The 11,321-nt window shown below is 46.3% G+C and overlaps 1 protein-coding gene across 1 annotated transcript in view; it reads right to left on the bottom strand.

The window, feature by feature from the left end:
- The window catches only part of LOC119092535 (glutaminase liver isoform, mitochondrial), a gene marked incomplete in the record, with an annotated part of 35,695 nt that overhangs the window by 6,187 nt on the left and 18,187 nt on the right, over window positions 1-11,321 (bottom strand). Inside the window, 1 exon segment of the mRNA XM_037215494.1 lies at window positions 10,896-11,105. Coding sequence (XP_037071389.1) covers window positions 10,896-11,105 — 210 coding nt within the window.

Raw genomic sequence — 11,321 nt, 5'->3', positions numbered from 1 at the left:
AGAGAGAGAGAGAGAGAGAGAGAGAGAGAGAGAGAGAGAGAGAGAGAGAGAGAGAGAGAGAGAGAGAGAGAGAGAGAGAGAGAGAGAGAGAGAGAGAGAGAGAGAGAGAGAGAGAGAGAAGAGAGAGAGGAGAGAGAGAGAGAGAGATGTGCGTGCGTGCGTGCGTGCGTGTGCGTGTGTGTGGTGGTGCGTGGTGTTGTGTGTGTGTGTGTGTGGGTGTGTGTGTGTGTGTGTGTGGTGTGTGTGTGTGGGTGTGTGTGCGTGTGGTGCGTGTGCGTGTGTGTGCGTGTGCGTGTGCGGTGCGTGTGCGTGTGCGTGTGTGGTGGGTGTGGGTGTGTGTGTGCGTGTGGACTTGCCGACTTGGTGGATGAGGTCGGCGACAAAAAGTATATTTTCACGCGACGCTTGGTGCCAAAACTCCCTTTGGCCAACAGTTGTCGTGAAGACCACGACAAAACATTACAGTGCACGTTCTATAACCATACATGCGTTTAAATGTTGATATGCTTAACCCCACAGCACCAATAAGCCTTTCCGTAAATACCCTTTATCGTGCCCTGTGGTACCCTATGGTACCCCACGGTGTTTTTCTTAGCATTCATTCCAAGCCGGCGACAAAAAGATACTATGATTTTTAGTTGGTCGCTCCCTTCTGTGACATGTCGGTAATAAATCAGTGTGTTTCTCTATGGCCCGGCTGGTTTGCCAATTCGCTGTTTTTGGCAGCCGACACTCAGTGTCCCAAACTAGACAGTAGAAAATACTGAATAATATCTAGATATGGCGATTTATTTGCCGCAAGAACATGTTTCAATTGTTGCAATGTTACCAAGATATGTAAGGTTGGCGGTGACTTTCAATGTACTGGGACACTGGATATGGAAGGTTTGCGGTGACTTTCGATGCACTGGGGCCGCGTTCACACTGCAGTTTTATGAATATTTATCCAGGGTTTGTTTTGGGGAATGTTGACTTAATTGCTTGAGAGTTCAGGGAAAATCGGCAAGATGATCCAAGCAAAGTAAAAATTGGCCTGTGCTTATTCAGACTAATTGTTCAAGACACCAAAAGGCTGTTGACTCACCGTAGCAGTCCCAAGCACTGAACCTTCCTCCCTTTGAAGAGAACAGTGGGTTCGGCGCTGAGGGATGATGACACTCCTCAGAGAAGGGAATAACGGGAGGTGAGAGTGGTTCTGAAGAGACAATTCATGATACCGTTGCTTTGTTCCTGATTGAGGATGGTTACCAGTCAAATAGATCTTCAGATCAGAGTATGTATCTAGCTCCTGTTCCATTCAGGCCTCCAGCTCTCCCCTCCCTCGTTTGTAAAGAAGTGTACCAAATATGGGGAGACTGGCATATCTTTGGGAAGACTGCATAGCTGTTCATTGCTCCGCCCTCCCTCCTGTATTTGAAACTATGCCTCTTCTTGAAACGCAATCATTTTATTAATGTTTTGTTAGCATTGGAATGACAAGGATTCCCAGTTCAACCTTTTACCAATACTAATCTTGACTAATGGAAGTTGATATGACAGCCGATAATGCTGGCAGTGAGGAGGCAATGAAGGATGAGGAGTAAGGAAGTGCAGAAAATGTAGGCAATGAGGAGGAGAGAGTTGGGGTTTCATTGCCATTTCCCCTTCACCAAAAGTTTAGTTTAAACAGACAAGATGGTTTTGTGGGATCGTGGTCTTATTATCACAGGAGTTCAGTAAAAAAGAAATTGACATTAAGGCTCACTCTGAGAGCAGTTTTGTGTATTTGATGATGATAGCACCCCTATTGTAAAAGGAAAGGGTAGAAGTGAGTCATTCTGCAGTCCTCATTCATTTCCATAAGGTATGTGCACCTTTGCACCAGTCAGCATGCCATTTGCCTACATGCAAATGTAATATATTTCATTCTTGTGTTTGCTAACATTGAAGTGAATAATTTTCTTTCTGATGGAGCACTGAATACAATTACTATTTGTATTAAGTGCAGATTGTGAGGGAGAACAGCATAGCTTAAATACAGTCCACACTGGTAGAAAACAATAGTGATTTGTCTGGTTGTGGCATCATGTCAGGGGTGTCAAGTTTTCATGCATGGTGAGGGGAGGGGGTAGCAAGCTGTGGACCTCACAACCTCCCCTATCCTAAATATGCTGTCAACTGATTGAGTCTGCTTTGTGTCGGTTGCATGTAATTTCTATTTGTTTCTTGTTTTGTCTTACTTTTTATGTGAGCAGCATTGTGGTCATGGCCAAGCAATAATCCCCCAAAAATAGACTTTGTGTTATAGTTGCTATTATTCAGCTATTTTGTAATCTCCCAGCCAGAAGTATTGGGGGGATGCTAGCATTGAGGGGGCCCAAATCAACATTGGCGTGGGGCAGGACCCCCAAAATAACTTGAAATTTACACTCCTATATCATGCATGGCAGGTGCCATAAGTGTGCTTACATTTGTTCATTAACCAAGTGTGCAAAGAGCTATTTTGTCTTCCTGATTCAATCAGTACCAATATCTGCATGCTGGTAATGACGTGTTATTCTGATGTACCGGCTTGATTGTTCCTATGGTCTGAAATGTGGATTTTTACAACAGCGCGTGTAAATTAATTAAAATAGATGGTATCCTTATCCTGACACGGCGTTTTTTATGACACGGATTGAGAGGAGGGATGATATCCCTGCCATTCCCAAACTAAGGAAGGTAGAGCGTCACTTAAACAAAACAAGGATGTATTCTTTTCAGCGAGACCTTGCCTGTTGTCACAAGTTTTATGCTGCCACTTCACTCCACTAGACCGAGTCAATGGTCAAATGTTCCTGAAAATCAGACTAGTTCACCTTTGCATGTATGCGATCATATCGCGTGGCGATATGGATTTAAAAGAGTATACTCTGTTTATTTTCAGTGCAACAGGATGTAGTTTTAGCTGTTTTAAGCATGCGTTTAAAATGTTGGGCTCCATTAATATAACAGCGCCCGGCCTACGCGCGAGGTTCGTAGTGTCATAGGTTGTCCGCGGCGGCCTTGCATCGCCGCGCAGTGCTCCTAAAAACCGTCGCTTATGAGGAGCCATATATGCTTGAAACACGTTTTCGTTATCAAAACACATGCAATGAATGTTCCAGTGGCGACAAAAAAAAATGGGGGCGACAGCACAACCTGCTGGACTTGTATCCTCAGACACCTTAGGGGGGGGGGGGGGGGGGGGGCTAGCATCGGCTCCCCAGATGAAGCCGAACGTTAGCATGTTGTTCAAAAAGAACTGGCAGGCTCATGTGAAGTTATCGAAAAAATCCCAGCCAATTCCCCTCTTTGTAGCAGCTGTTGCGTGACAAATGTTTGCATTAGCAACATAAATACCTGTTTTAATGACGGCTGACTGGGGTAGCCTGGCCTAACCTCAACTGATTGCACTGGGTCGTTTAAGTCACCTAAGCTGTCATCTGGCTATTGAGGGCCCTATCACCGGAGTGATTTAGTCATCTTCAAAGCCCTCTGAACACTTGTGGTCTTCTTAACTGCTCGGAGTTCTTTTGGCCACTGGGAGGCTCCTCCATCATCCAAGAGCCCTTCTCGCTGCTCGATGGACTCCCTGGCCGGTCAGAGGCGTTCTGGTCACTCAGGAGTTCAGTAAATGTCCAAGGCTACCTGCCAGCTTAGCGTTCCTCTTGCCGCTCAGTGGCCTTGCCCTTAAAGGGACCATTTTGGCCACTAAGCAATTTTCCAGTCACTGGCATGTCTTTCTGGCTGCTCAGGGTTCTCACTGAAATAGCTGTCAGGACCATCCTGCCACGACTGAGGTCATGGCCAGCGATCGTGTGGGACATGGGGTGAGGGCGAGGGTAGGCGTTTATTTTCCATTACGCCGTGAGATGCAAAGCCTGGGGGTTTTGTGGATGTGCACGCAGGGCTGTTTTTGCTGTGTACAGCGTGAAGAAAAAGATCCGTGCTGAATGAGAATAGCCCATACTCTTCCTACCCACTACGACCCATTTGGCTACCCAGAGGCCCCTGTTACAGATACGTGAGCCTTTGCTGGCCACCGTGTGCACTCGAGCCGCTGGTTAGGTCCCTTCCTGCCACGTGAAAATCCCTTCAGCACATAGAATAACGTCAGAACTACGCGGGCCCTCTTGGACCGTTTAAGTGCGGTGGTTTACGAGTGCACCGGGGAAACCAGAGGTGCAGGGATCGATTCTCCTCTGTGCCTACCCTTTCTGCCAAGATGAGAAGCAGGGGACGCCGTTTAGTATAGCGTCTCAGAAGCTCCGTGTGATGTTAAGTCCCGATGTCAACATCTGTTCAGGGGCCGCACTGACCTCTAGACCCTCTGTGTATTTAGGGCCCCTCTGATCGCTCGCAAGCCGTTTTTGCTGATTAGTGCCCTTCTGGCTGCTGAGGGGTCTCCCTGGGTAGTGACGAGCCTCTTATGGGTGGGATCCCTCTCTGACAGCCTAGGGACTTAACTGGTCGCCCATGCCCCCTGGTCACGAAGGGGAACTTTTGATCGCTCGTGGGACCGTCTGGCCATGTTTGATTGCCGAAAGCCCACCGGCTGGTCAGCGACCCATTCAGCCTTTAGAGCATATATCAAGAATTAAATGGCTCCCCTGGACACCAGTTTTAGAGAGGACGATAAGTGCTTAGGGGCTTGTCAGGCTACTGAGGAACCGCCCTCCGGTCATTCAAGAGCCCTCGGGCTACTGAGACGATCTCTGAGTTCTCATAGCCCAAGGTTCGATCAGGACCTCATGAGGAGCTCAAATCGCTATATATTTGCGTGACCCCTGTATAGATACACGAGCTTCTGTATGCAAAGGGTAATAGAGATGTCAGGATCGCCGATAGCTAGTTTGTATCGTGTCGGTGAAAATACATGTCATCTTATTGTTCAAACCGCGGGAAATCACGAAGCCTGAGCCCAGAATTTCTGACATCTTCGGTTCGTCAGAACATGTAACAGTCTTCTAAAGGTGGGCATGCAGGCGTAAGTGACTGTCTTTTTGTCTTTTATTTTGCTGTTTGTTTTTTCAGTTTGCTTAGCATGAAAAAACCTGAAACAGCCGACAGTTTTATTCCTCAAACGGTTCTGTGATCCCCGTTCCCGCAATTCCGACGCATCTTACTTCCAGCACGCCGCCACTTCCTCTTGCCCAGCTCTTGCAAAGTCGCCTTCTGAGCTCAATCTGAGCCCTACCCGGAACCCATTGTATTGCTCCTTCCTTTCCAGGCAGCCTAGAAACCCATTTTCAGCCTGTGCAACCAATTGCTGTGGCGCATCGAAAGGCGCCCATCAGGCAACACATGCCGTTCCAGGCTTGGAGCATGCCGAAGGTATGGTGGAGAGTATGATAATGGTTGGGGTCGGGCTGGAAGCGCACACATGGTTTCCATGAGGAGACATGGCCTCAACAAGGCCTGCATGTTTTACGTCATCCCTCAGTGCCACCTGCCATCATATGTGTGCATGGTTCCTAATTTTGGTTCCTGGTTCCCACTGGTTCTTTTGACAAAACAAGACGCTGGATCATGGTTCTCACTGGCTCTTTCGACAAAACAAGATCTTGGATCCTGGTTCCCGCCGGATCTTTCGACAAAACAAGATGCTGGATCTTGGTTCCCACTGGTTCTTTTGATAACACAAGACCCTGAATCCTGGTTCCCACTGGATCTTTCGGCAAAGTAAAACCCTGGATCTTGGTTCCAGTTGGTTCTTTCGACAAAACAAGACCCTGGATCTTGGTTCTCACTAGTTCTTTCAACAAAACAAGACCCTGGATCCTGGTTCTCACAGGTTCTTTCGACAAAACAAAACCCTAGATCCCGGTCCCCAATGGATCTTTTGACAAAGCATTATGCTGCATCCTGGTTCCCACTGGTTCTTGTACAACACAAAACTCTGGATCTTGGTTCCCACTGTTTCTTTCAACAACACAAGACCTGTATCTTGGTTCCCATTAGTTATTTTGTAAGCACGGGCTTCAGCTCCCGGTTTCCCTTGTTTTTCTGTCAATACCAGCTCCAGGCTCCCATAAGCTCTTTGGCAAGCAACAGAAATACCAGCATGCCATGAATACTAAACACCATGTCTCACAGTTCACACTAGTATTTTACCAACACTAGACTCCTGAGGTCAGAATATGGAGTACTCTGACAGTCTTGGGACCCTGGAAAAATTGGCCTAAAAAGGTCATCCTACAAAACTCAAATACTTTGCTCTAAAAAAGCAGATCAGTACACCACAGACAGGTCAAAATAAATGGTATGTCCTGACAATGTAAAAACAATACAGCTCTTCCAGAAACCTGAGCACAAGGCTCAGGCAGATATAGATTCATTGTGTGCATGACAAAGCAGTATCAATGTGGGACTAACTTTGGTCTGCAGGTGGGCTGGGCATATGTAAAAAAATTATTGCTAGGCTTTGACTGGTGATCTGTGATATTGGGATGGCTTTCTGGTATTGAATATATATATATATATATATATATATATATATATATATATATATATATATGGTCACTTAACACAACCAAGCAACTTGCTTGCTTCTTGGTAATCCATGTTATAAGTACCTATGGCTGAGCCAGAGCTGACTCACATTCTTTAGCTCCTTTGCCTGCTAATGCCAGGCCCTGGTTCCAATAACTTTTTACACAACCACAGAGCCCGGTGACATCCAGCCGGTTCCTCGTTCTCGCGGATTTTTTTCAGGAAGAACACTCACGACTCCTTTGTTTGCCAAATCTCCATACCATTAGTCCCACAAGTTCACTTGCCAGACGCGCTCCTGCAGAATATGGTGGCAACAGGTAGATGGACAGAGGGAACATTCAAAGCTATTAACACCATGCATATATTCCGTTAAAATCGGACGCAATTTCATGTCACCTCCCCCGTACCAGGGGGTGTCATCCGTATCGGTTAACACTATCAAAAAGTGGCAACATCGAGCTTGCGTGAGAATACAGGTAGTTTGGCAGCAAAGCCTGCATGACGTCAAGTATGCCATATTTGATGACGTCAGTGGCACGGAAGCCTCTCAATTAGCCAGCTGACTGCTACACAACCCACTAGTTTGAATGGTGAGTATGTTTTGGGGGCGTGCGGCTGGCGCTTCCCGGTTGGACTCTGAATGAGTGGTCCACGGTTTTTTCATGCAAACACAATTCTGAAAGGGAGATTGAATCTCGGAATAGTTTGACCTCATCAGAATTTTATATTCTTCCGTAGGGGTGTACATAACTAGGGGTTCAGCGTCATGCGGCGTTTGCAGCGCATCGCGTGTCGCAGTTGCTTGGCTCTTTATATCAGTGGGTTGTGGCCAGTTGTCATGACTACGCCTCGTACGAGAGATCTCCTGAGCAGTTTGTCTTGAACAATTGGTAGCATTTAAAATGCTCGGTCTGTGAACATTTTATTATGCATATGTGTACAAACCCTGATGTAAAGAAACACTTGACAGTAGCATCATAAAGCCAATATCATGGGGTTTTACTGTACTTACCGTACTGCACTCACATCACTGTGATAAGAGCGAGAGCTATTGCAAATCAACATTGCAAATGGTCATATAATCATACCTATAAGCAAAGTAAATTATGCAAGCTGAACTGTTCAACTCTGCCACCAAACACAAACGGCACAGACAAGTCTACGGCTATCTAACAAGCCTGGTCATGGAACTGCAATACGCCACAAACGCCGCATGATATATAAACCCATGTTATAGCATCATGCGTGCAAAAAATCGTACATTCTGATGAGGCTTAACTGTTCCATGACTCACTGCTCATTCCAGAAATGTGTGCGAATAGCGAAATGACGGATAATTTCTTCTCAGTCCAACGGGGAACCGCCAACCGCACGCTACCAAGACATGCCCACTATTCAAACTAATGGGTTGTGTAACAGTCAGCTGGCTACCGTGCCACTGACGTTATCAAATATGGAATACTTGACGTCATGCAGGCTTTACTTCCAAGCTACCTCTTTTCTCAAGCAAGCTCTATGTTGCCACTTTTTCGGATCGGACGGTTCTACCTCGTTAGATAGCCCTGCCCCATACCGCAGACTTCACACCTCACAGCGACCGCACGCTAACAGTGCGTCGCCGTTCCACATTGCCATGGAAACCACGCCAGCTGAGCGTCATCTTCGGAAAAACGCGGTCTTATAGATGATCAATATTTGTTCCATACCACTACTAGATGGTTCTATGCATATATGCAAATGTATTTATTTAGGTGATATATTTATTTATATTTTATCTGGATTGCTTAATTTGTCTACCTCCTAGCCACCTCCGCAATGCCTAGAAGAATGCACAGAATAAAATGGAATATTCTAGAACATCTGGAATACAATATCTAGAACAACCGTGTAAAATGCTAACATATTCTTGGAAAAAATTATCTGAAAGTTCCATTCCCTTCTTATGAGCTGCGTCTCAAGCTTTTCGGCATATAATGTGCCCAAAGTGAATTTTTTATCATCAGAAGCTGCATTTCAACACATGCAAACCTTGCTTGTGTTTGACATTGTTGTGGATGATTTAAATTCATTATGACACGTTGGATGGTGTGTATTTTGGTGTAACCAATAAAAGGTCAATAAAATAGAACCGTTGTTCCGCATTCCCACACGGAGTAACCTTACCACCAGCAGCCTTAGTTCCTCGACGTCATATTCCCTTTGGGTTTTAGATAAACGAAACATGTGATACTAGCTTCCCTATCTGCGGCCTTGATGAGTGACGTGCGGTAGCGCCACATTGGTGTGCGAGGTGCAGTGCGAGGTGTTGTTTGTGGTTGCTGCGTGATTTCATTGATAACCTTTTTGTGCTATTCTCATGAAAACTGATATATATATATATATATATATATATATATATATATACATTATTCCTTATTTCCGTGATACCCGCACGGAAGAGCGGGCCTTTCCTTTCAGGATAACATTAGGCAGCCAACAGCCCAGTTGCAGACCTAGCAGGTCTGCATCACACTTGTGTCTTGACAAGCTATTGATGTTGTTCCTCTGAATTTGTAGTGTTATTAACATTAAAGAACAGCAAATTTGTTTTACGGTATATGAGGAACAGCCTGAGCAGATAACCAGCAATGTTCATAGACTTAATTTTATTAATTTACATTAAGGGCAGTATACCTTGCTGGACCTGAAATAGTGGGGAGCGTAAGCAGCAACTGCTGTTATGAAATCCTGGTAAGATTCTGTTTTGTTTTTTTTTGTTTTTTTTGCTGGCTCCTGAACATAATTTTAGAATGGATCTTAGTTCTTGCTGAAATTGAACCTCCATCTTAAGCTTGAGCTGGATCTTGGTTCTTGCTGGATCACTATGCATGGTCCAGGCTGGGTCTTGGTTATTGCTGGATCCCTCAACATAATTCCAGGCTGGATCTTGGTTCTTGTTGGGTCCCTATGTTGGACCCAAGCTGGACCTTGGTTCTTGCTGGATCTTTCGTCTTCATGTCAAGCTGGGTCTTGGTTCTTGTTGGATCTTTTGGCTTATTGTCAAGCTGGATCCTGGTTCTTGCTGGAATCTTTCGACTTACTGCCAAGCTGGTTCCTGAGTTCTTCCTGATTCCGGAACCAGGAACCAGGAACCGGTTCTGGGAAGAAATATTGGGAACCAGGCACAAGTCTGCCTGTCATCGCCTAGAATTTTGTCATATACTCAGCCGCCCTGGCTGTCCAGGTCCTTCGCCTTTTTTCGCAGTCGGGGAGAGCAAATTCAACCGTAGATCGAACTGTAACGTGAAGACACGGTAAGTCGTGAGGGTGAAGGAAAAATGTTTTTGTGATTGAACTATCCCATGGTGGAGGGCCGGTGTTCCCGCATTCTTTGCAGCAACAGATATCTCGGCGTCAGTTGAATGATATTGTATAAATGAATGTTTTCGTTGTGTGCGTGATATTGCAAGTTGCGGTGACAAAAGAGGATTTCGGTGACGCGCCAATTACGCTGATTACGGCGCTGGGCATGGACGTCATTGCCATTTCTTTTCATGTATGACATTAAGCTGCTGGTGGCAATTTTGGTCGCAGAAATTCGGTCGGCGACACAAAATACAAAAGATACCCCTGGACTAGCGGCGTGGGTTCCGCACTTATTACATCGAGCAGACGCAGAGCCCAATCTAAGGCTTTCAAAAGTCGACCAGACCATCGTACGATCCAAACACCAATTTCATGGACGGACAAAAACTCTCCACATGCTGAAAGTGCTTGCAAACAATTGGTGACTGAGTCGAGTCGTCCATGTCGGGCTTCTGACACTGAGGCTGTCGATAAGTTCAAGCATGACTCTCTGGACCTAGTGTAACTTGAGAACCAAACAGCAAAAAACTGCATCTGTTCAGTGGTATGCAACCGCTAGACACTCTGATCCCGATTATAGAAGACAGGGTGAGGGGGAGGGGGGGGGGGGGGTAGCGATGATGTCCGGCGCTGCCGGCCCGCTGATCAGCAGCTCTGGGCTCCTAGATGGGTGCGAAACTCTTACTTCCCAGTCCCGAAATCCTAGCGGGCGACCGGCCTGCGGGACCCCTAATTACTTTCATCGAAATTGGCATGATAGAATTCGGTTCATGGCTCTGTGAAAAGCAGGCCTTTCACTCGCGAACACTATGGCCTAGTACGGATAGTACGCCGTAGAGGGCTTGACCTACAAACTTGCTTCGGTGGGCGCTGGCACACAAGACGTAAATATATTCTGTCTCAAAGCATTTTCTTTCAAACATACGCACTCGCATGAACTGCATTGAGAGCAATGCGAAACAATTCAAGTTTTGAAGGGCTTTGTTCCCGACCGAAGAGAGCGGCCTGCAAGGCTGAAGGCCGATCACGGTAACCCGTCACTACATTTGTCCTACCTGAAAGTAGAAATCTAGTGCACTGACTAGGTCGATGTTTCTGGGGAAGCACTTGTTCTCCCGCATGAAGTAGGCAAGAGCGAAGTTCCTGTCAGACGTCTGTCGCTCCGACAGGAACACGGCGTTGTTAAAGCCCAGGTATTCGCCGCCCACCATTTTCTTGCACGTTTGGAAGGCGTAGTCGAACCGGTCGGCGATGTCCATCTCCGGCTGCAAGACACACACGGGAGAGTTAGCTGAGTCTTAGCCCATCACATTCGAACCTGCCAAGCTCTTCTAAAAATGTTGTGGGCCAAGTCTCACGCAGCACACCATTGTCACCAGCAATGAACGCTGGATGATTGTAAGACGCTGAAGAGGGCAGAATATGGCTTCTCATATTTGACATCACATAACTGTGGCAGTATGGCAACACAAGGACACAGC

Source organism: Pollicipes pollicipes, unplaced genomic scaffold (assembly GCF_011947565.3).
Source record: "Pollicipes pollicipes isolate AB1234 unplaced genomic scaffold, Ppol_2.1 Scaffold_3447;HRSCAF=4054_pilon_pilon_pilon, whole genome shotgun sequence".
In the NCBI taxonomy this organism is placed as follows: Eukaryota; Metazoa; Arthropoda; class Thecostraca; order Pollicipedomorpha; family Pollicipedidae; genus Pollicipes; species Pollicipes pollicipes.
Note: the sequence above shows the minus strand (reverse complement) of the source record. Positions and strands in the feature narration are given on the sequence as shown.